The sequence below is a fragment of the Beta vulgaris genome, chromosome 6 (genome assembly GCF_026745355.1).
Source record: "Beta vulgaris subsp. vulgaris cultivar EL10 chromosome 6, EL10.2, whole genome shotgun sequence".
Lineage (NCBI taxonomy): Eukaryota > Viridiplantae > Streptophyta > Magnoliopsida > Caryophyllales > Amaranthaceae > Beta > Beta vulgaris.
The window spans coordinates 43,396,908-43,423,243 of NC_079207.1; the positions used below are offsets into that span (position 1 = coordinate 43,396,908).

General features: G+C 35.8%; 1 protein-coding gene across 11 annotated transcripts in view; it reads right to left on the minus strand.

Annotated features, from left to right (window-relative positions):
- Window positions 1-2,789: 2,789 nt before the first annotated feature.
- Window positions 2,790-26,336, minus strand: part of LOC104896899 (DExH-box ATP-dependent RNA helicase DExH7, chloroplastic) — a 62,142-nt gene continuing 38,595 nt past the window's right edge. For 8 of the 11 annotated variants that reach the window (XM_048647259.2, XM_048647257.2, XM_048647260.2 and 5 more), the window contains 10 exons: window positions 26,055-26,153; window positions 25,819-25,959; window positions 24,841-24,911; window positions 21,677-21,746; window positions 19,614-19,700; window positions 8,660-8,872; window positions 7,880-7,972; window positions 7,165-7,287; window positions 4,198-4,293; window positions 3,133-3,471 (listed from right to left, as the gene is read on the minus strand). In XM_048647259.2, coding sequence (XP_048503216.1) covers window positions 4,219-4,293; window positions 7,165-7,287; window positions 7,880-7,972; window positions 8,660-8,872; window positions 19,614-19,700; window positions 21,677-21,746; window positions 24,841-24,911; window positions 25,819-25,959; window positions 26,055-26,153 — 972 coding nt within the window. In that variant the 3' untranslated portion in view covers window positions 3,133-3,471; window positions 4,198-4,218. Of the gene's footprint in view, window positions 2,997-3,132; window positions 3,472-4,197; window positions 4,294-7,164; window positions 7,288-7,443; window positions 7,520-7,879; window positions 7,973-8,659; window positions 8,873-19,613; window positions 19,701-21,676; window positions 21,747-22,343; window positions 23,273-24,840; window positions 24,912-25,818; window positions 25,960-26,054; window positions 26,154-26,336 lie in introns of those variants that run through there. The other 3 variants (XM_048647258.2, XM_048647261.2, XM_048647262.2) reach the window with 3 other exon arrangements.

Here is a 26,336-nt window from a genome sequence, read left to right on the forward strand (position 1 = left end):
TGTGGAATTCACGCTACAAAGGTTATTTCTGAACTTTTATGTGATCGTTTATTATATATGCATGTGATCCTGTTTTAAGTGCTTATGAATTAGATTCTTGAAATTCCGCTTATAGTACTTATAGAATCCTACAGATGTTGCTATGGATTTCATGGTGGGATTGCCGAGGACATAGAGAGGCAAGGATTCTATAATGGTTGTCATTGATAGATTCTCTAAAATGGCACACTTTGTTCCTTGTCAAAAGACGGATGATGCTTCAAAGGTGGCTGATTTGTATTGTAAGGAGATAATTCATCTCCATGGTATTCCTAAAACTATTGTGAGTAATAAGGATACTAAATTCATGAGCTACTTTTGGAAGACTTTATGGAAGCTCCTTGGTACAAAGTTCTGTTTTAGCACCTAACACCATCCTCAAACTGATGGGCAAACTGAAGTAACAAATCGAGCTTTAGGCGCCTTACTTAGGGGATTGGTTAGCAAGAGTACCAATGATTGGAATGTGAACCTTGCATACGATGAGTTTGCTTACAATAGGTCTCCTACATATGCCCCAAGGTGTTCTCCTTTCGAGGTTGTCTATGGTGTCAATCCTAGGGTGCCTATTGATCTTATTCCCTTCCCTATTGATGAGGTTTACCATGTTGGTGCTAAGGACAAGGCGCAAGCTATGCTCAAGCTTCATGCACAAGTGAAGGCTAGAATTGAGAAGGTGAACACCAAATACCAACAATTAGCTAACAAGAATCGAGTGCAACATGTTTTCAAGGTTGGTGATTTGGCCTGGTTGCAACTGGAAGGAGAGGTTTCCAGGCCTTTGAAAGAAAGAACAAGCTAGTGTCACGTGCAGATGAACCATTCAAGATTGCAGAGAAGGTTAATGATAATGCCTTCAAGCTTGATTTACCTGGAGACTACAATGTGACTGCTACTGTGAATGTGGGTGATCTGGCTCCCTATGTCCATGATGATGATATGGCTCAATTGAGGTCAATTGTTTCTCAAGAAGAGGAGGATGACACAGGAGTAGTTGATGCAAGTTTACTAGCTCTTGTTCATAAGAATGTCTCAGTGGACCTTGGCTCAATTGATGTACATGGAGGACTCTTCATGGGGATGACTACCAAGGTGGTAGCATGTTTGCTAACCAACTTAGGTAGCATGGATTAGGCGTGTGATTAACATGTCTATGGCAGTTCTAGTTCTGTTAGGACTCGTACTATCTTTATTAGTTTCATAGTTATATTTGTATTAGGAATTATGGTTTTGCCTACGTTATTAAAACAATGAATTTTACATGATTCAAAAGTATTAGGAGTTTAGGACTTAGGACTTTGTCCCAAGCCTACTAGGTTTGGCATGCACGATTTCTACTAAGATTAGCATGCACGATTCAGTATAAATACATAGCATGTAGTTCGATTATTTTCATAAGTGATTGAATAAAGTTTTGTGAGTTCTGTTAAAACTTAAGTGTGCAAACAGCACAATTCTCTTGGTTGCTGGTGATTTTTCCTTTATGCATCAAAACCCTTGGATTATTCATTGTGGTGGCTTTGCCAATCATTGAATAAGCTAAGAACTATCTTGTTCTTGGTTCTTGTTCAAACATAGATTGCTTAGATTGCTTAATATACATACTACTTAGATCAAATACATCACCTAATAAGATATTAATGACAACATAATAACTTCATCACTTCATGTCTCCATCTTCGTAGGATCATACTTTCGTCTTCAACTCTACATATTATTAACTTATTATATTTAATATTCTAATCTCATATTTTCATTTCTTAATTTCTAATTCTTTAATTCAACTCATTTTTAACTCTTTTTGTTGCTAATATAGTAACTCAGTGAGAGTGAGTAAGTCCTAGTCGACCTAGTTCTGACCCTCTAAAAGCCCCCTCACCTAGTTGAACCCGACCCAACTCCACCCAGACCCACCCAGTTCCGACCAATGGCACACTCTCACCCTGATTATTCCAACCCAGGTTGGGTCAACCCAAACCCACCCAGTGACTCAGATTGACACCTCTAACGGCCAATTCAGGACTAATGACTAAAATAGTTCACAATCGTCAGTTATTAAGTACATATGGTAAATATTAAAGAAATTTTAAAAAGTTGAATGGTAAATAGTGAAAAACCTAATTATTTAGGGGTATATGTTTATTACATCTATTATCAACTCATACGAATATCAAATATTTAATTAGTTATGCTTTTACATAAATCAAATAGAGATGATCATGTTTTGCCCCAAAAATTAGTGCGTTTCATGCTAAAGCCTTAGGTTGGGATAAACATCAAGCCAACGTTTTCACGCCAAAACCTATCATTTTGGGTTGGGCCTAAATTTCTAAGTTGTGCCTGAGTCGTCTTTTTTTCTCAAACAACTTCAATTCGAGGCAAGCCCAAGTCAAGGGTTAAAATGTCGTGTCGAAAACCTGCTAATTTTTGATTTAGCCGAGGTCAATATTAATAACCTTTGAAATCAAATCAAACATAATTCATTCACATTTAGCATACTATCTCCGTTTTATGATTGGTACACTTTAGCATTTTGCTCTATTAAGAAATCTCACTTTGAACATCGTTTGTGATTTACATGTAAATAAATATATAATCATGTACAATCTTATTAAAAACATCTTATTGATATTTAAACTAAGGCATACTTATTTCAGTAAATGCATACTCATTTTTAAAATTGGTATAATCAATTAGATATAGGGTTGTCCATTTGTAGAATTTACTTTTAAAAAAAATATTTATAATCATTTTAAAAGATACATACTCATTCAATTAGATACATCCTCGTTTAATAAGATACATACTTATTTAAAAGATACTCTGATTTGTTTTGATATGCACTCATTTCAAATACACTCCTTTGTACTAAATAGTTTAGGGACAAAGGAAATTTGGTAGGAACATACTAATACATATAACTATTAAGTGTTTCTTTTGTTGGACATCAACATAATCTGCATTAATTAAAAACTGAATTACAAACTATAAGTAGAATGATCCAACTACAAACGAAATATAAACAAACACTAAAATGAGTTACCTTACTAGTCCAAAGTTTTGAGTAGAAGATATTATGTAAATTATATAGCGAACTTCAGTTGGCAATTTTTGGTGTAGACCTTTATGTATTACAGAAAAAGAACTTCAACGACAAAGTTCCACAAGACAATAAATCGCAAGGCCATTGAAATAAGAAACCTTCCTGGAATTTTAAAGATTAAACTAACAAGGAATTCACTTTCTTCTATGGCTGATCATGCACTCAGGGTACCATGAGTTTCTCCTCAAAAGGCAGAATCCTAGAATTTGAGGGTGCAAAGCTTATCCCAAATCAAATTGGGGAACCTCCCGCAATCCCAATACATAAACATGTGTTGAATTGTTTGAATTCATCACCTAATAACCTCATCTGAAGATTGAAACGTCCAACTGAAAAAGAAGATCAAACCCATTCAACGACATATTTAAGTTCTAAAAGAACTTGAGAAAAAGCATGTTTTCTTCGCCAACACACAATAACCTAAAATTTCGCCTATCCAAGTTTCACGAACTCCATGATTGATTTTACTTTCGATTTGACATCCTAGATCTTTACTTGTCTTAGAGAGATCAGATCCAACAATTGCTATAACATGATTGTGAAAGGTTAGACATATCACTCCGAGGCTTAGCCTTCCTAATTCTCAACAAAGAAGCTCCTTCCTTATAAATAAGCTTCTCACAGCCAGCCAAACAGATTCAAAGCATGCACTCTCTTGTAAACCAAAATCCTCGCCCCAAAAATCATTTTCCAATGCTTGAAAGATAGAAACTTAGGACTCATTAAAGTGATAATTCTAATCCCTAAGTGTTTCTTAGAGCATAGAGATATCAACGAATAGTTCAAATGGAATGCGAAAAATCAATGATCAGTGTAGGTAAGATAACAATGCCAATAGCACCAAATATTTTTCTTGTGCGACTAGTCTCAACTTCGAATGAAAACAAGCTTAAAACACCATTAATTCAATTTATTCTCTTTTTTGTTAAAAAAAGTATATATTTAGGACGTAATGAAGTGTAAAAAAATCAGCTATACAGAACCTATCAACAAAAGGGGGCTGTTTCTATATACAAGCATTGCAAATGAAAGATAAGAGTACCGTATTTGCTAACCTGTATTGCTTTAATTACAGATTATGCTTGAGGTTTGGTTTCCTCCAGCAACAAATGAATAATGGATCGTACAACTTCGTTCTCAACTGCTATCCTCTACAAAATTACACAAAACTCATCGTCACCGATAAAGGCAGAATTAATTTTCTTATTGAATTATCACTAAAAATTATTGTCTGCTGGGAACTTTGGTGTCCACGTGAATTACCCAAATTACTCATACAACAAAACAAAACTACAAAATCTATCACAATTCAAATTTAAAAGGGAAAAGTGAAATAAGAAAAAACAAATAGTTCACCACGAAACTGCACGGCAGTTTGCAATTACACAACTAAACAGGTGACAAACAAGTTAAGCTCAATAGAAGAAAATAGTCCTAAAAGCTTAATGTAATGAGGAATGATCCCAAACTTTGACTTATTTTGGGAAGACCAAGCAGGTTGACTTATCTAAAACAATTTTTACTTTTTATTTTATTTTAATTACTACAAGATATATGTGAATTTGTGTTCGTGAAAGTGGCTCTTTGCGCCATAATTTAAGGAGTTTGGCCACAGATGGAGTTAATATAAGGTTATCTAGGTGTGGAACAATAGATATGTTTTGAAGAATTGTCTTAGTTATCTCTAGATTTTGTTCAATTTGTAGTTGGGGTAAAAAGTTATTACCAAAACATGGATTTTTTGGGCTTTTGTTGATAAATTTTCTAAGATAAATTGTTATTCTATAATGAAAGCAAGTTCCTTGTAAAAAAAAAAAAAAAAAGAAAGCAAATTAAATTAGTGAAAAACACTATTTATATGTTTATCTAATTTCTTTGTTATTACATTTATTGCACTATTACAATTTCTTTTAAGGGAAGTTGGGAGTGATTTGAATTACTTTAGAGTATTAGATATAATTACTCAATTAGTTTAACTTTTGAAATATACTTCTGCACGCAGTGTGTGCATATAAGACTAGTAATTTATAAGTAAAGTCCTAAACAATGATGAAGAAATTTTGTTATCTTTTCATTTAATAGGTCAGTCAGCAGAATTTGATAAACAGTAAAGTGTACGCATCAAAGTTGTTTAAACTTGTTCCTCCTCATTCATTTGTTCTCATCTTCTTTTCAATTTTTAAAGGCTTCTCTGGATTTCATGTTTTGTAGGCTTGAAGGAATGTTGTAGACACAAGATGTAAATGAGCAAACTTTTCCTAGTTTTTAAGCTTTGTACCAGGACTATTCACACAATAATAAAAGAAGAAAGTTCACCGGGCAGGTCAAGATATCCTTTGACAATAAGATATCACATTAGCAAAGAGATTTTGCCTAGAGTGTAATATAATTTACAGCCATGCGAAAATTAGACAAGCCCCTTGAGCACTAGACAACATTCCTGAGACTGATAACCAGACCAACATCAAGCCTTCATAGGAAAAGCCATAACCCACAATAATCGTATGCAACAAGCCATTAAAAGCCATGTAACTCCCCTCAAATAATACTTAGCTCCATTCTCCCATTAGACACTGGTCTCTTTGTATTATGCAGAGGTCATTGTATTATGGTTGAGTTTCATGTTGAAATAAGTACTGGTAACGTGTGAAAGTTGTAATCCCTCTTAGAAATGGAAGTTGTATAATACTCTTAATTCTCTTAGGAGTATCGTTAGTTTTCCTAGTTCTAGTAGGAATAGGACTCATGTTAATTAGAACTCCTAGTTCCGTTAGGAGTATAAATTGCAATCTTAATTCTAGTTGGATTAAAGCACATTAGGATTCTAGTCAGATTTAAGCACTTGGGGAAGGTTTTACTTGATTTAAGCACATTAGGATTCTAGTCAGATTAGGAAAATAAGTAACGGTAAGCATGTAGGGCCCAAGTAGTTGTTCTTCTATCTAGGAGTTTGTTATTTCTTGTTGTCTTATTTAGTTTCCTAGTCTTGGTCTACTTGTGTTGCAAAACACCTATATAAGGCATTCGTTCATCATTAATAAAACAAACAGAAGTTTGTGTTTAATGAACTGTAAGTGTTTAGCGTGAGCTTCAATGAACTGAGTGTTCGGATACACCAACTTACATTTGTGTGATTTTGGAGCCTAGATTCACAAGAGAACCTCTTAAACTTAGATTTAAGAGCCTATCCTTTTGATTTCAGCACATTAACCCCCATAAACAATAAAAACACAAAACAAGTTCGAACTAGCCAAGAAAAATTAGTCCGATTCCTCCTATGCCTACGGTACCAACCATTGCAGCCACCAATGACCTGTCCCCACCCCTCTCCTTGTTAGCCTTACCCTTCTCCCTCATACCTTCTCCTTCTCTCTCCCTCTTTTCCTACAAAGCCCTACCACCTCCTTAACCTTCAATCATCACAGACTCCACCACGAGGCTGCACCATCACACCACGTACCCCCTTCCTCTCTTCCACGGAGCTAGAATTGGTGGGACAGTGAGTTTGGATTGATAGGCTGCCATGGTAGGTGGTTGGGTGGTGTGGAAGGAGATGAAGAAAGACATGAAGTTTATTAATATAAATACTTAATGGCATTCTAATAAAATATGTAAAGTCAGGTTACAAGAATCTTATATACAATAGTTGAGGGTTACTTTGGAAAGTCAAAACAAAATTTCCACCCACCATGTAGAAGTAGAACTCAATATACTCGGAGGTCACCATGTACAATTTCTCATTCTTTTTCCTCCAAAAAGTCCTTATGTTTTATAGGGATATAACTTTTCAAATTCCATACCACTTTAGCCTTTGCTCTCGAACATGTTATATCAATTACAACAGTTATAAGAATGCTTGTCCATAAACATCTTTATAATGCATATTTATTTCCTTTTGCTTCTCTTTCTTTAACTTATTTAATCAACGCAGACCATCTCAAATACAAAAGTGAGGGAAAGTAAGTCACATGCAGTCTGTAATCATATGAGAAACAATTTGATGACAGAGGCAGGGGGAATACCTGTGGCTTACGAATCATTCCATTAAGAACAGACTGGAGAGTTGAGCGGAGTTCCTTGAACAGCACAGCAGTTTGTGCTGGTGCAGTTATCTTCAACCAACCATCTACCGTGACAAGTCCCAACTGGAAAAAAAAACCAAATAATTTTGTAGAATGAAGTGATCAAAGGATTTCTCCCTCTTGTTCTAATAGCTAATTGGGGAGAGAACAGGGCCATAAACATGAACCAACAAATAAAACTCATCGCACTTCACAAAAAAAAAACACCACCAAACTTACTGTACTATAAGAAATTGCATACAAGGGGGTATGAAGTCTTCACAGTTCAGAGCCATGCTATTTGTCCAACTCTCCACTTGAGAAGAGGGTGCATCAAGTCAATAACAGATGAACAAGTACTAGAGATAAATGATACACCCTAAATATAAATTAGAGAATTGAAAATTAAGCCCCTCTAATTTCTTTTATAGATTAGGTTTCATAAGACTGAGACTTTAGTTATGAGCGGAAGGATGTTACATTGATTTAAGAATTACATTGCATGAAATTTCAAAAGAAAGTCTGTTCATAGTTAAACAAGGAAGAAAACAGATTAAGCAACGAATATATACCAAGAAAGAAAGACAAGACATGCCACATCTACATAAGAAATCAAGGACCTTCATAAACCAAGGTTATTTTCCAGCTGAAATTGACATCTGGCAGAATAACTTACCTGATGCTGCACATTAATGGCACCCCCAAAAAGTAGAAGAGAATATGGAGAGATGATTGTAGTGTCTCGCAGGAAAACCTTGCGGGTTTCAACCTAAACAAATGGAAATTTTAAACAAGTTAATCCCTCCCAACTATTTTTATTCAAAAACGACTTAGAATCCTCAGCTCAGTCTCATACAGGATTTAGATTGGAGGGAGCATAAGCTGAAGCCACCATGTCAAAATTCTGGTGTTGATAATTTCAAGGGACAATAGACCCTCAGCTTTCCATGATACGGATCAGTGGACATAAATAGGCTTTCAATAAGTGACAAATGGCCAATGCTACATAACGTCTTGGAGTTCAATTGGAAAAGTTTGACTAGAAATCATATAGCTGGACAAGTATGCTCGCGCAGAGAAGGATATGACAAGATTTTTCTAAGTAAATATAATATCCGATAGTGTACAAGATCAACCGGGTAAAATTCACATACATGTAATCCTATCACATTATCTCCCACATAAAAAAGGAACCCGCCACTGGAGTTCACTGCTTACACGCAATGCCAGAAGAATCAAAGATTAAGTTCAGTCTCTTTCAGTACAGAAAGACAATCACAGAAGCATAATCAACCATAAGGAAGATACATAATTTTACACGTTGAACAGAAAAAGGATTTATAATGTTGAGCACAAGTAAATGTGTCCATTACACCCGCAGACACGTAGTAAACAATAGAAAGACTATTATACAGATAATAGCATTATGAAAACCAAATAGGTGCATTGTACCAACCTTTTCAAGGAACACCAGAAACGCATGTTGGAAAGTCTTTGAATCACCATTGACAGAAGAAGGGTGTATATGAACTTCTCTTCTTCCATCATACCAGGCTGGGCTTCCCTTAGAAATAGATTTAAGCGATTGCCTAAGATTACCGAGAGCTGGAGCATGTATACCCTCTATTGTTGCTGCCACATTTGGATACAACCCAGCACACAATATTGCCTGCAAATATCCATTCCGAATGCACCTTTAACTATAAGGTCTACTTCATTGTAGGAACATGATCAGTACTATATTATTATGGAAAACACTATCAAATACTTCTAGTTTGGTCACTAAATCTCTTATTGCTTTGTGTTCTGATTTAAATAGTAATCATTTTTAACTCTGAAACCGGAGCAATCAGCTGCATTCTACTCGACAACTGATGTAATCCAGGAGCAGGAAAAAGAATAATTCGAAAAGCAAAACGCTAATAGTTAGTTACATATAAGTAAAAGGATCTTTAGGGAATTATATGTCAGAGAAGGTTTTTGGGGAATCAAATATAGAGGGCTTCCTTGAGGACTAAGGTATACATCAACTTATCGAGATACTTATAAGTTATAGGAGACAATTCTACCTCTTGAAAGATGGATAGAGATTAAATATTGTTGACAATGAATCATTACAATAATATTTGTCATTCCTTGATTATCTAAGTTCCAATTTTGCTGTTAATTACTCATTATAAAGATCTAGCAAATACCTTTCACCAATAATTTCCTAAGTGTTTTCATTGTAAAAGAAATTCAATTCAATACGTTGCACCCCGAGGATAGTCCTTCTCAATCAAGGTCTCTCAAGTGCTACATTTTTTATCCTTGTCTGTCACTGTTCACTCGAACATTAAATAAGCTTCTATTCTAGACCATGGGAATATATAACCTAAATATCCCTTTATTCTATCCCATTGGAAGTGAAAAGAGTAAAGATAGGTTCAGAAACTAGATTTAAGACTCATGTGCAAGGAAAAAGGCTGCTTCGTATTTCTTTTCGTTGTATTTTCCACCCATCCTTCATCACATGGTGAAACCATCACACAATTATGTTGAAGTTACTACTTCTGCCAGCTCAGCATGCCAACTCAGCAACAATGTAACTACATCAACAGAATAAGTTTGAGGGTTGTGAGAGCTTGTAATTAGTTACTTCTCTTTCTTTCCCTTTTCTTCTAGATCCTTGTATATATAGTCTGATTTGTGTTCTTTTCATTTGTCAACCATTACATTCAATTCTTACTGTAATGATGAAATATCTCTCTCTCTCAAAGAGATAATTCTCTCTAAGAAATTCTAATGAATAACTCATTGCTTGAGTATACTTTCTTCATGATTTCATACATCTGAGTTCATAAATCCTTAGATTTCTTCATGGTATCAGACTAGGTAGCACGGATATGGATATGGATACGGGGACGAATACGGGTACGGGGACGGAAAACGGCAAAATTAAAATTTCCGAAAACGGGTACGGCTTGGATTCAGCAAAAAACAAAGTAAATAAATATAATACATTTAATAAATAATATTGCCTTAAAAAAATTTCAACATATAATCTCCATATAATTTTTGCATAAAAAACATTAAAATTAGATAATAAGTTTTGCACCTTCTTAGAATATTAAAATATATAGGGGGTCAAAAGGAAAACTAAAAAAGAAAAAAAATATATATTAGCTGGACACCCATAAGTTATAACCTCTTCCCTATATAAGTCAGACTAGACTATGAGAGAGAATAGAAGGTTGCAACACTACAAGTATATTAGTATAACTTTACTAAAAAAATAAATAGAAAAATAAACAAATATGTTGTACAACTATTGATGAGTTAATGAACAACCCTTACTTTTCACCTTCTCCTTCAACTAAAAAAAGTAAATCGGACAAGAAACTAAGGAAAAAAAAAATTCAAGCAATGACTGGACTGACTGCCGAGCACTTCGACTGACTACCAGCGACGATCTGCGAGAAGGAGCAACGAAGAACTTTGAAGGGGTTCTCAGTTCAGGTGAGAGAGAATTTGAAAATCTCCAAAAACCCTTGGATCTGATTTTGCCCCATTAAAATTTCATAAATTGACTGGGTACGTTTCTCAAGCTCCAAAAAGGTATCCATCCCGTACCCGTTTGCATATTACCCGTACCCAATTCTTGCCGCCGTACCCACCTTCCCAGATTCGTTTTGGGTACGAATCCCAGACGAATTCGTCCCGTACCCGTACCCGGTACGGAAAACGGTGCCCAGGAGGAGTACCTGTGCTTCATAGGTATCAGATCCTAGTTGTGCTTATTTCCTTAGTTCATGTGATCTTAACACAACAAAGCTTGTTCCTATTGTTTTCTCTATTAATGGATTTTCTAATTGGAAAAGGTCAATGATTATAACTTTATCTGTTAGAAATAAGCTAGGATTTGTAGATGGATCTGTGTCCAAACCAACTTGAAATGCAAATCTATTGAAAATTTGGACTAGATGCAATGATTTGGTGATTTCTTGGATTCTAGCTTCACTAGATTAAGTAATTGCTAGATGAGTTCTCGATTTCAAAACTACTAGAGAAATCTGGCTTAGTCTTGAAGAGAGATTTGGTACTCTTTCTGGAACTCAATTGTATGGATTACAACAACAATTATCTGATATTGTTCAGGAAGAAGATGAGAATATATCTGAACTTTTTATAATGATCAAATCAATTTGGGACATGATTGATGGATTAGATCCTATACCTTCTTGTTGCATTTGCAACTTGACTAAGAAAATTTTGAAGTCTCAGCAAGACACAAGGTTGTTGCATTTTGTGATGAAGGTTAGCCAGAAATATGCATTAGTTAAGAGTAACTACCTCATATTACTCAAGCATATAGGCTGTTATGTCAGGAGGAAGTCACAAGAATCTCAGTGATTCTGTAAAAGTTGGAAATCGAGGTGTTGCTTTCACTGCAAAGTCTTATGGAGACTCAAGGAACTTCAAGTCTAGAGTCACTTTTCACAATCACACTGGCAGCACAAATGCTGGTACTGGTTCTGGTTCAACTAGAACAATCATAGGCAATAAGAGACCTTTTGTATATTTTTGTGATCACTATAAAATGTCTGGTCATTCCATGGATAGATGTTGGAAAATTCATGGCTATCGAGCTGGTCATAAGTTTGCTAAAGGAAAAAGAGTGGTAGCTGTGGCTCAGATGAATAAGACAGTGGTGATGAAGTTATTCAAGCTTCATTTTCTAAAACGCAATGCTGCAGAATTATGGAAGCACTTAATAATCAATCTAAAACACAGAAGTCTGGGGATCCTACCAATCATGGTCTTGCAGCAACAGCTCAATTAGCAGGTGTATTCTGTCCAAATACAGCCTTAGATCATACCTGGATTATAGATGGTGGAGCCACTGCCCATATGTGTTCTGATCTAAATCTTTTCACAACATTTCATGAAGTCTCTGGTAGTAATTACTCTATTACAATTTCTGATGGGAGTAAGGTTCAAGTGACATTGGTAATGTGAAACTGGAAGAGCACATAAAACTTAAAAATGTTCTACATGTTCTTGGTTTTAGATTCAATCTTGTATCTATTCCAAAAATGTGCGAAGATGATTAATGTATAGTTCAATTTACTCTTAATATATGTGTGCTTCAGGCCCTTTGATGAACAACTCTATGGTTCTTGGTGAGCTGGAGCATGGATTATACACGCTCAACCCAGAATTTACTTCATCAGTTACAAATCAAGCAGATACTTCTGTTATATCTTCCCTACATTCTAGTTTCTCTGCTATTGAAAGTGCAAAACTGTGGCACTTGAGATTAGGTCACATTTCTTTCAATAAAATTAAGAACCTAGATGATTCAATTGATGTCCAAGGATGTCTAGCTGAAAACATCTGTCTGTCCTATAGCTAAGCAGTCTAGGCCCCCTTTCCTGTTAGTACAATGAAAACATCAACTGCTTCATTTGGATGTATGGGAACCCTATAAAACTTGTTCATACTCAGGACATACTATGTTTCTTACTATAGTAGATGACTTTACTAGAGTCACATGGACTCATTTAATGAAATCCAAGACTAATTCTTATGCTTTAATGATTCAATTTCTCAATTTTATTAATACACAGTTTCATGTCAAGGTACAAAGGATTAGAACTAACAATGTTCCAGATCTTGTGGAAGGAGAGATAAAACAAATGTTCATTCAAACAATTGAAAATCAAAGAAGTTGCAGTCGCACTCCCCAACAAAATGTAGTGGAAAGGAAACATAGACATCTACTGGAAACAGCTAGATCTCTTCTACTTCAATCTAAACTCCCACTTAGATATTGGGGTATATTGGGGTATATTGGGGTGAGTGTATATTGACAGCCACCTACTTGATCAACAGCATGCCTTTAAGAAGCATCAAAAACATTACACCTTTTGAGAAATTATTTCATTATAAGCCTAGTCTTGAACACCTCAAAGTATTTGGGTGTTTATGTTATGCTAGTACCTCTCCTATTCACAGATTTAAATTTGATCCTAAAGCCAATCCTTGCATTTTTCTTGGTTACCGACCTGCACAAAAAGCCTACGAATTATTTGAACTTGTTACTAACAAAATCAAAATTTCCAGAGATGTTTATTTAATTGAAAAACATTTATTCTACATCTAAAGATGTTCCCATTTCTTCTATCTACCCTTCTCAAATCTTTCTTCCTACAGTCACAGATTTAACTGACACTTTCTCAACCTGATTCACTACAATCTACTTCATTTCCTTCTTCTACCTCTTCTACTGATACTACTACTTCTATTTCTTCTATACCTGATACAAGTCCTACATCTTCTACTGTTCCAGTTTCTCTTAGAAGATCTACTAGAACTGTTCAACCACCTTCATTACACGACTATGTATGTTCTCAGACTATCAGCTCGCAGCATTGGTGTAACATTGTGTTTTCACCTCAACTGCCACCTCATGAAAAAGTACTTGCTACAAATTTGTCGAGTTGAACCAACTTCTTACTTAGAAGCCTCCAGTGACCACCCTCTATGGCCTGAAGCATAGATAAGGAAATTACGGCTTTAAATGATAATCATACATGGGATGTTGTTCCACTCCCTAAAGGCAAGAGACCTTTGGTTGCAAATATGTGTATAGAATTAAAAGGAAGGCTGATGGGTCTTTGGATAGATATAAGGCAAGGCTAGTAGCACAGGGGTTCACTCAAAAATATGGCATTCATTTTCAAGAAACTTTCTTACCAGTAGTAAAGATGCCTACCATTAGAAGTATTTTGGGCATGGCAGCTAGCAAAAAGGGGATTTTATATCAACTTGATATAAATAATAATGCTTTTCTACATGGAGACCTCAAGAAGAGGTCTATATGAAAATGCCTGATTGTTTGCCTGACCCTTACAATCATGTATGTAAATTGAAAAAGTCTTTATATGGCTTAAGGCAAGCACGAAGACAATGGTTTGAAAAGTTACATTCTGGTTCGCTCTCTCAAGACTTCATTCAATCCAAGAATGATCACTCCTTGTTCATCAAGAAATCTTCCACTAACTCACTATTCTTGTTGTTTATGTTGATGATATTGTCATCACAGGCAATCATTTGGATACAATCACAGCTCTACAACCTTATCTTCACCAAACTTTCAGCATCAAAGACCTAGGGAAGCTGAGTTATTTCTTGGGAATTGAAGTGTTCTACTGATGGTGGTTTTATTCTCTCTCAACAGAAATTTACTAAAGAGTTCCTTCAAGATAGTTGTCTCTTTTAAGAAGAAAACATCTACACCTCCTCCTACTCATGTTAAATTGTTAGCTGATGAAGGAGCACTGCAGCCTACAAAGCTTACAGGCAAGCTTAATTGATTGACTCATACAAAGCCACACCTTGCTTTTGGTGTTCAAAGTTTGAATCAATTCATGCAATCTCCACGTTTACCTCATTATCAGGCCCTTATTCATACCGTTCATTATGTGCATACTACTGTTGGCCAAGAGATTCTTCTTAAGGCTACAGATCACCTCACTCTTCAAGCATATAGTGATTCAGACTGCCAGCATATCCAAACACTAGGAGGTCAGTCACTGGTTGTGTGATGCTCCTAGGTAACTCCTCTATTAGTTGGAAGCATAGTTCGAAAATAGGGTTTCGGTAACGGTTGCAATTTCGGTGGAATGGAACGGATACGTTCTACACGGACCACGACACTGTATTAAGGTGCTTTCATAATTACACCCATACTATGATAGCATATTAATAAATTATAAATTTGCAATAATAAATAAAATCTTTTTAATATATCCGGAATAAGAGTGAATTACCATTTACTAATAGTTACAACTAATAATAATAACGGTTTTTTCACCAAGTACCTCTATGGTTTTCAAAATTCATGGGGTACCCCTGCTTTTTAAAAAATGCACCACGTACCTTTACTTTGGGGGTAAAATGTACGAAATGCCCTTAATGACTAGCGGTGTCAAGTTTCCGTTAGTCATTAGGGCTAATTCACCCCTCTAACCCTAATTAAACCCTCTAACACTAACTCCAAAACCCTAACTCCTAAACCTCTAACACCTCACCCCCACCTAAACCCCATCCCTAACTACCCAACCACCACATCTCCCCCTCTACCCTCCCCACCCCTCCCCCACCCCCGTAGCCGCCCTCCCCCAACCCCGCAGCTGCCCTCCCCTCACCCCGAAGCCCCCACCCACGCAGCCCAACCACACCGCCGTAGCCGTCCTCTCCTCGCAAGAAACCCCCCCCCCCCGCAGCTTTTCAAAACTCCGACAAAGAGGATATGGGTTGATGGATTTTTCGCCCCTTCTTAAAACCCACCTGCGAGCATCTGCTGTATTTTTCGCCATTTTTGTCCCTTCTCGAAATTCGAACCGAAATTTGGGGTTGAGGGGTTTTTGTCCATTGTCAAATTTGTGGGGTTTTAGGGGATTTTCTAGGATCTGGGTTGATGGATTTCGTGGATTGGAGGGGGTGGGCTACGTGAGGGGAGGAGTGGTAGGCTGCATGGGGTTGCGCTGCGTAGGAGGATGCGTGGGAGGGGGTGGGGGGATGCGTGGGTGGGGGTGGCGTGGTGGGATGCGTAGGAGGAGGAGGGGTGGGGGGATGCGTGGGAGGGGGAGGGGTGGGGGAGGTAATGGTGGTTGGGTGGTTAAGGTTGGCGTTAGATGTTAGGGGGTTAGGGTTTAAGGGTTAGGATTAGAGGGCTTATCGGGGTTAGAGAGAGTTATTAGGTTAATTAGGGTTAATGACCAACGGAAACTTGACGCCATTAGGCGTTAAGGGCATTTCATGAATTTTATTGAAATAGTAAGGGTATATGGTGCATTTTTTAAAAAGGAGGGGTAGAATATGACTTTTGAAAAACCACAAGGGTACCTAGTGAAAAAACCGAATAATGATTACCGAAATGTGATACAAAATAAAAATCAAAATCTTATGGTACTACTTGTAGTCCCCCGTAAATTTATGAATTTTATAAATATATTTTAATGTATAGTTATTTATATTTAAATATATTTTAGTATTTAAATGATTCATTTCTTTAATTGTTGACTATTTGAAAGTCAAAGGAATTATTTTGATGATTTAATGAAGTTACAATATTTTGTTTAGGCATGATTTAGAAAAAAAATATTTGAAAAGCTCAAAACACTTTTTAGATTTGGAAAAGGATTTCTAAGTGAGTATGAGGAACCCAAACACTATTTCGATTAGGAAAAGGACTCCTAGTTGGGTATGGGGATTCAAACACTAATTTAATCAAAAACTCTATTTCAGCCCAATCACCTTTTCCTAAGCCCAACAGCAGTATATAAACCCCATAAAGCCAAGATTTTTCCCACACAATTATTTTCTCTCCTCTTACATATTTCGGCCTCCCCTCATTCTTGTTTCTCTTTCTTTTTCTTTTCTTCTCTCTTCCTCTTCCTTCGGTATTTCTTCTCCTTCGGTTCGGCCACTGGTTCCGGCCGATCACCACTGCTCACTAGTCGACTGCCGGCCACCCAGACGCCACCGGCGTGTTTCTTCTCCTTTCTTTGCTCTGGTTTGATGAATTTTCTTGCTCTTTATTCAAAGTTTATGTTTTTAAGAGTTGTTTTTAGTTTGATTATGTTTAAAAGTTTCACTTTGATGATTTATTATGAATCTAAGTTTATATAATTTGTGTATTGAAGAAATAAAAATTCAGATTTGCATATTAGGTTTGAATTAGATTTTTAATTATCAAAGCATGAATTTTTAAGGGTTTTAAAGGTTGGAAATCATAGTAGTATATCATAATTTATGAAAATGATTATTTTATGATTTCGAAGATGTTTAAATATGCTTTAAGGGAGTTTTAACATATAATATATTGCTGGAAATTAACAGAGAGTATTAATATGGAGTTTTATGATGAGTTTTAACAACTAGTGTAATAAGTACTATGCTAAGAGGTTTAATAATCAAGTTTTATGAAGGGAAAGGTTTTTGAACACTTTTTAGAAGGGTTAAACTATTTTATTATTGCTGTAAATTCATGAAATATTGATTGTGAATTTATATTGGTTGTTCTAGGCGAAGAATTCTCTTTAGGCGACTTTTAAAGTTGTGAAAGTGGCCACTCAATTTGTCTACACAAGATACGTACATACCCGTGTTGATGGGATCAATATCATGATTTTAAGGATGATAATTATATATTATCATGTATAGGAACTATTTTGAGTTCATATATGATTTCTATTGTGTTGGATTTGCATGTTTTATGCCATTGTGTAAAACATGTTGATTATGAAATCTATATTATGTTTGTATGAAAAATTGATGCAAGCATATGGTTGGAAACTTTATTTAATTAATTCACATGGGGGAATTGTATATATATATTGGTTTGGATCATGAGTGATCATGTTGTTCCCTTTTAAGTATTTCATTGCTTAATAAGGACCGAAAGCCTTATTTGGTAAGTTGATATTTTCTACCTATGAAAGGTACTTTGGTTGTTGTATAGGTTCAACAAATAAAGGAAGATTGAACTCAAGTTGGAAGTAATCTAGATTGATCTGGATTGTTAAGTTGTGTGATCACTTCTCTAATTCTAAGATAAAAATAGAACTTTACGATTATTTGATGATGATAACGTTTGTTCTACTTGTGAGTCATAATAAGTAATAAATTGTTAATCATGTAAAGTGAAACGTGGATAGCAATATCTTTAGACTTGTGCATGTCTGAAATATTGGACAAATAGAGAGTTTACATGGTGGTAGCCCATGGCTTTTCCTGGGGCCGGATTGATCACCATATCCTATTTTTATTTAAAAGGTTTCTTGATATTGTAGGTCATGGGAACACAGAGTCGCTCCCTTATTTCGTCTTCCAAAGGAGAGGCTGGTTATAGTCAGACAACTTGTTCCATTGACTATTCCATTTTAAAGTGAATAAAATGTTGGTTGTGAAATTTAGTTTAGTAAGAATTATCTGCAACGTTATTATATTCTTATTTATTCTTGCATATTATGTAGTAGTATCATGTTAGAATTATTTATTATGTAGTACTCAACTTTGGTGATTATGTGGTTTTGTTTGTGTATGTTGATCACGATTATGCCTTATTGATCCTGTAATGACCTATTTTGGTGAGCAGTCTCTAAGGATCAATAGTGCATTGTCCATCTACCGGTTTGAAGATAATGCATCATTGATTTCGAGATTGGAGAGCTTGTGTAGTCTATTTATCATATATTGAGTTTATACTTTTCGTAGTTGGTTTGGTTTTAAGTTCGACTTTGACTTTGTTGGTTTGACTTTTTTGAGTTGACTTTGTAGTTGACTAAGTTTTGTTTATAAAGTTTATTTATTATGTTTTCCGCTGCAAAATTCTGAATAAGCCAATACGTTATCATACCGGCGATAATGCATTGATGATTCTCTAAGTTTTATATTTAAAAGGTATTTTGGAAAATAAAAAATTGCCGGGGTATTACACTATTGGTAGTGAAAAAAGAAGAAAAGGGAAGTGGCACGTGAGAGGGGAAAGTAACTAAAAAAGAAGTGCTGCAAAGTGGAGACTGAAGTAAACAGAGAAAAAAGTGATTAAAAAATAGTAGATAGAAACGACCTACCACCACTTAGAGCATACTACAATTTTGAATAAAAAAAATCCCACATAAAGTAAGAAGTAAAAGCAACTCAGGGCACACAATCTTAAATTCTCCTTCTCCTTCCTCTCTCTTCCTCTGTTCCTCATGCCCAATATACCTACTCGCCGCTACTCAGTGAACTCAGTGCTACTTTTACACAGAAAGCAGAAAAATCATGGCGAAAGGACTTCAGTGCAAAAAACCAAGGACAAGGATATGAACAGAATCAAAACCCTCTCGTTACCCAATTTGATTCGTCGGGACATTATAAGTGTCTGATTCCCTGAACTTTTACAACCACTCAGTCATTCTAACTCAACCCTCCCAAACAGCCTAAGACCTATCTAGCACCATCATCTTCCACCGTCGCAAACAGGTGACATTCTTCCCTGTCACTGATAACCAACTTTATCATTGCCAACATCTCCCCTCTTTGCACCACCATTGACTTCCTTTGCAGTGGCCACCACCAACATTCTATTTTTTTCCTTCAATTGAAATAGTTTCATCATCATGCACAAGAAAAAGTTTCATCATGCACACGACACAATTGGCACACTTTTTTTTTTCTCTCGACCAATTCTTTTCAGAAACATCCTCATCACATTTGCAGCTTCCTGAGTTTTCTCTTATGGAAATTTTCCTTCATAAATAACATTAAAAATATTCTTGGAGAGCTAATGCTGGACACGATACCAATAATAGTACTAATGACTCATGAATTTACCTCAAACGAAACTATATTAAGCATAGATCAGAAATATTTACCTTCACCACTGGAAAATGATTGGCATACTTGTTAAATGGTTGTGATGCATCAGAAAACCAGCTGTCAAGATTTCCTTTCTTCCTACCCTGGACATCCAATAGACCAATACACATCAGAAACCATGGAACAAAAAAAACATTATCAGGTCAAAAAAGTCATTTATTGATACAGATAACGGAAAAATAGCACAAGACAAAAACATTCATGCTCGGGGAACAGAGAGAAATGCATAAAGATTAGGTTCATTTGGTTCAACACAAACCTGTTTCCCAAAAAGTTTCACTTTCCAGGAAATACAGTTTTCAATGCTCTCGAATGTTTTCATTGATATTAGGAAGTTCAACTCAAGGCATTATTTCCCCCAATATTTGACGAGAGGACTCCTTGGATGGCTATTCCCCTGATTGTTGCCAGACAAACAACTACGCAATTTACAATTTCCTAAGCTCTTCCTTTTTGGCATGCCCACCAAAAGATTGATTTGACATGCTTACAGTAGAAAATCCAATAAAATACCAGATAGTGGTAATGGCTCATTGAGCAGGCAGTAAATAACAATTAAGCAAACATAGAATCCTAGTAGACTCAATAAATTTGTATAACCTTTGCCTATAGTCTATCAATTAAAACAGGTCTATTCTGCATAATGGAGTAATGTTGAGTATGGAAGTATACATTTTTAATATGTCGCAAATTAGAATACTTAACTACTCGCGAAGCACGATAGATAGAGAGTAATTACAAGAGGAAAGAAGAAAGTAGAGAGAAGAAAAATAGGAAAATAGGGTAGAAGGGGCATTATTGTATTTATTAAATAAGTAGCCGAAACAGTTAAAATCCCTAACTTTCAAGAGGTTAGAGAGCCCTCCCATGAGTAAATTTGTCACAAAGGATTCTGGCATCTACATCCTTCCTTGCTCTTTCTATTTTTAATGCTACTCGATTCTTCCCCACCTGAGTGCTAAATAGTTATTGTTAAGAATACTAGTGTTGGCCCCTTTACATAAACTTCATTTCTTTTCTGCATAAGAATACTAGTGTTTGTCCTTTTGTTTTCATAGATGAGTTCCCTTTCTCAAGCCTTACAACTTCTTTTCCCCCCTTGCATAGCCACATAAACTTGTGGTAGAAGCACGCAAGCAGAGAAATTTAAAAAAAAAAGACGATGAAGGTTTGCTAGTTTATGAGTTGGACATTGAGATGAATAATAGGAGACTCTATGCTGTGAAGGAGCCAGCTTAAAGGGAAAAAAAAGGATATGAATTGGTTGTACTTTTGAGTGAAAGACAAAGGAAGGGAGTGTGTTTTCGCATGTACCCAATTCCAATATATTGTTTCTTTTGAGAAAACAGAATATTTTTAAGATCTCTCAAAATTTATCATTTTGTGTGTATGCTCACTATGCTGTTCATTAAATTATGACACTTCTCCCTTAGCAACCACTCTGTCTCAATGCTCCACTAACCCATATGATTATCTTAGACGTAAATTTTCACTGTTTTGGACTTGGATTTCTTACCCGAGGTACCATAGGTTCTTGATTTGGGTACTCTATTACTCGATTTGACTATTTCATTTTTCTTCTCAGCATACTTGATTACGGTCTTTGTTGTTTATGAGAAGCCCGAAGCTTGAAGAATTCCTGTCCCTCATAGTTATGTACAACTTTCTTCTTTTATGTCAACAAGACTTTCCCTTGAGTCAGTACCCTGTTATATAACATTTTCCTGAGGCTTGATAAATTGGATCAAGCCCTTTTAAGACCCCTATTGGTAATGCTACATAAACCTATGTGCTTCACACATACCAGTTAAGCAATGCACTTAACGGGCCTAGAAAGAACCTCTAACTGTTTGACAACAAACAGGGCTCTCACACATATTGGGCACACCTCTGCCTCGTGCCTAAATACCTCGTAATGTTCCTAAAAAAGAAAATATTGTGATAGTTAAGGAAACAAAGTTTTCCCTTTGCTCATGTCATTTGTAAATATTCTGTATATCTAAAAATGTAAACAATCTCACGAACTACGAAAATGCAGATACTTGGAGGAAAAGGCAACCTGATAATCTTCAGGAAGATGGACTAGTCCAATGTCTGACAATAGTGTTCCAAACTGCACTCGCATATCTCTACCAAAAAAATAATTTGAATGGTCAGCACATACAATGTAATACTGTGTGTTTCTTTCCTTTTGTCATACAAATTCAAAATTTCTAAGCACTTATAGAAGTATTATGTAGTCCATATAACAAAAAATATCTCCTTTTAATCATAAAATTGAGTTAATAACATTATACATGAACCAAGTATAAATCAAGAAAGAAATGGAAGATATATCAACCAATTTGCATCAGAACATAATATATTGGTACTATGATATTATATACTTAGTTGGTGTGACTATTCAGAAAAGTTTGGTTGCCCTCTTGCTTAGACTATAGTAAGCCCCACAATTTATGATCAGAAATCCAGCGGTTAGAGAATAGTATTTTTCTTAAATCACATTTGATACACTTTAACATTCATGCATCTAATTTGAATTCAATTTTTCTTATATCAAAATATACGCAATCATGTCTTAGAGTAAGGTGATAGGGAAATATAAACATATTGATCACATAAACAGCAAACGTGTGAGTAAAGATTTTAGTTCATATACAAATAGCTCATATTATACATAATAGAAAATTACAAAAGCATCAAAACCAAACAACTCATACCTAATTCCCATCAATGATATCAAATTCTACCTCCTCTTTTTGCTCATGATCCTCCTTGGGCCCTTCTCTTCTCAACCAATTCACTATGTCCTTATTTCTACACTTTCTCCAACCCCAATTTCCCCTTCATGGCTCTGAAAATTCCCATTCTCCATCGTAACTACTCCACAATAATCTTTAATGTAGCTTTGACCCCGACAAAGACATTAGCCTTCTTACCCGATCATTACAGAAGAAGACAATAACATTCTAATAGCTCCCAAAAGGATGATGAAATCAAGACAACCCTATTTGATTTAACTCCGAATAAAGCCCCAAGGGTTTCCCGCCTTATTTTTTTCCCAAAGTATTGAGGCCTGGTTGGTAACTCAGTCACACGAGCAGTTAAGGCCTTCTTTCATTCGGGCCATACTTTATCAGAAATTAATTATACTTTCATCAGTCTCATACCAAAGACAAAATATCCAAATAATGCAAACCATTTTAGGCCAATTACCCTTTGTTACACCATCGATAGGATTGTTTCCGAAGTAATCACACATAGACTCAAGGTTGTTTTAGGTAAGATTATTCATCCTTCTTCAAGGGGCATTTGTTCCAGAACGCCTTATTTAGCAAAATATCTTGATTGCCCATGAACTTTCACCCTTTAAGTAAGAAATCTGGTGATCGACCGCAATTAAGCTATGCATGGAAAACACTCATGATAGATTAGAATGGAATATCATCTTTATCACCCTTCAAAAGTTGCGTGTTTATGAAAAATGGATCCAACGGATTAGAGCTTGTATTCCTTTAGTCTCATTTTCGGTCTTGGCTAATGGTGTCCATGGGAACATATTTAAGTCCTCGAATGTTGTCTGTGATCCTCTTTCTCCCTACTTCTTCATTCTTTGTGCCGAATTATTGGCACGCTAGCTCTCCGTCTCAAGCCTCTGCGAATCAAAGCTTTATTGGAGTCAAAATTGGTAAATATGGTCTTAATGTTCCATTTCTTACCTTCGCAAATGATACTTTGATTTTTACCAAAAATGATACTCGAAGTAAGAGATTCTAGCAAAATATTGCTCTATGTGAAGGGAATTAATAAATTTTCACAAATCAACTTTCCAATGTTCTCCTAATGTCCCTATGGGGAAAAGGGTGCGTTTTCATAATATCCTCCAAATGACTCAGAAAGAGTCCCTAGAGGAATATCTTGATTCCATCTTCTCCCCAAAAGTGAATAAAAATACATTTGCGATGATCTCGCACTCTGTCTTGCAGCAACTCCCAAAGTGGAAAGCTAACTCTCTTTCCAAGCAGGAAGGAGTGTGTTAATAAATGCAAAATTTGCAACTAAAGCGAATTACCATATTCAGAATTTTCTACTCCCGAAATCCACCCAATCTCTACTAGATAAAACTTACACTTATCAAAACTTTTTCAGGGATAAAGATCCCAACAGTAGAAGTTCTAATCTGATTGGTTGGGACAAGATATGCCTGCCTAAAGATAGGGATGGTGTTGGCTTTCGAAAAGCCTCTCTCTAACAACAAGCTCTTATGGAAGCTTATCTTCTACCCCTCTAATATGTGGGTCCACATAGTTTCTGAAAATAATGCGAGGAACAGAGATACTTTGAAAGCTAAAATCCCCCTCCTCGGCCTCTTGGCAATGGAAGAAACTTATGCCTCTCAGACGTGCTTTTTCTAACGAGAGTAGATGGATTGTTGGGAGTGGAACTCAAATTGACTTTTGGGATGATAATTGGGTCTTCCTCTATCCCATTAGTAAAAAAATTCCCTGCCCTACCCATCATTCTAATATCAAAGTCGAGGATGTTATGCTAGATAACAATGGTTGGAATGTTCCTCTTTTAAACTCCTTCCTCCCCACTTCAATTGTCTCCTATAATACTGGCATCTACATTCAGTACATCCTATTCTAGACAAACAAGTGTGTGGTGCTGTCTCTAGTCTGCCAAATCTGGAGCCTGCCTCCCTCTGGGGTTAGATAAAATGGAAAGGATGTCTTCTAATTGGATTTGGAAGTTGAATGTGCCTCCAAAAGTTAGCTCTTTCCTCTAGAAAATTTCAATGACGGCCTCCTCACCAAAGACAAACTCGAAAGGAGACATGTTTTCAGCCTCAGCAGTGTGTGTTTTGTGATACCTCTAGGTAATCTATTCCCATTTGTTTGGTGGTATAGAGTGGTTTAACCCTCTAAATTTACCGCACACCTCTCTATACCAAACAAGGCCGAAATTTGTAGTATAGCAAAATATGGAATTAGTGCTGTAAAGGTTCTTTTCCTAGAAGTATCCATTTCACATTGTTTAAATACTAATTACCACAATGATCCACTCACATCACTTACAATCTATTTAACAGCATTCATTGTTCACCAGAGGCATCATTTTAAAAGTCACATGCCTACAACATATTCAACAGCCTATAGGCCAGCTAAAAGAAATTCACAGCACATTAAGAGCACGAGAAAAGCTTGGAAGAAGACTACGTACCTTATCATGTGCAGAACTGAGCCGCTGAGAGCGTGTACCTTACAGAAAAATTGAGCAGCCTTAACTCCTTTCTGAGATAGAGATAAGTGGTAATAGTCAAGAATCCTTTCAATATACAGGATAATATGCAAAATTAAGGTATGTATACAATTTTGTTGATATGTATGCTACTTAGCATCTCACATTATACACAAACCAACTTCTTCATAAACACAATCACAATATTTTTCTTCTTTCTTTGTTGAGATGTGACAATAATAATAAACGCAACTATTGGTGGTCCAAACAAACAATCCTTACTAAAACAATAATGAAAACTATCCTATTTCTAATCATTTACTTTCTTAACAAAATTGCGACATATCCAACCGATAATAAATTTTCACTACAAAAATATGTATATCAATTTTCGCCTCTAACACTGATTAATTAAATTCTTAATAATTTGGCATATCTGGCCTTCACCTTTGTCTTTTGGGGAGTAATTCTTACCAGATATCGAATATTGGTCACAGTTATGCATTTTCATTGACAAAGTAATAAATCTTTTGTATACTTCCTCCGTTTAGATATTTTTTCACCATTTCATTTTTTCACGCTTGCTAATGCAAGGTTTCAAATACTAATATCTTTGATTATTAATAAGTAAAAATTATAAAAAGTTGATATTTGAAGAATATACATTGAGACGAATCTAACAAGATCCTGTATAAACCACCAAATGCGAATAGTAAACACTATGCAAATGGTGCGGCTATTTGCAAAAGGAGGAAGTATTTACGTAGGTGGGTTGATTTTGGTTGGTCACCAATTCACCAGTAGTTGGGTTTATCTATGTTCAGTTTACCTTTTTCTAATTCAAAAAAGGAAAATAATGACAAGACGTTCCAAAACAGTAATGTTTCAATCAACACCACATAATTTTTGGATATTATAAATTTAAGCAAATGAAGTGTTCCCAAAGTATCAAAGGCTTACCTCTCGGAGAATCTTCTCCCATTTTTTGTAGGCAATCATCATAATGATATGATCAGATTGGCCCTCCTTATCGTCTATACTGCTTGATCCATCTGTCTTGTCTGACAAAATTGCCAGTTTTGATCTTTCGAGAAATTCTCTCTGATAAACAAATTGGAAGAGAAACTATATCACACCACTGGCTTTTAAGTCACAACCGTTAAGCTCAAAACTTAATAACCAGAGACAGCAGAAACCTCGTCTCTCAGGTGAACAAATGGCGATTTGTAACTTAAAAATGCAGCAATCGAAAGGATAGGTGATAGACAGCCGAATATAGCACCATATAACATCATCTGCAACAGGAAAAAAATTGATGTAGTCAGAGGCAACTTTATAAAGCTTCCACCTAGTTGCAATAGAGGAGGATACAAGTTTGATAGCAGAATTGTAGTCTCCATGCCACAATCGATAGCAAAACAGCACTCATCTTAATGTTTTTCCAGTTCATGAGTTAAGACAACACCAATAACATAGCC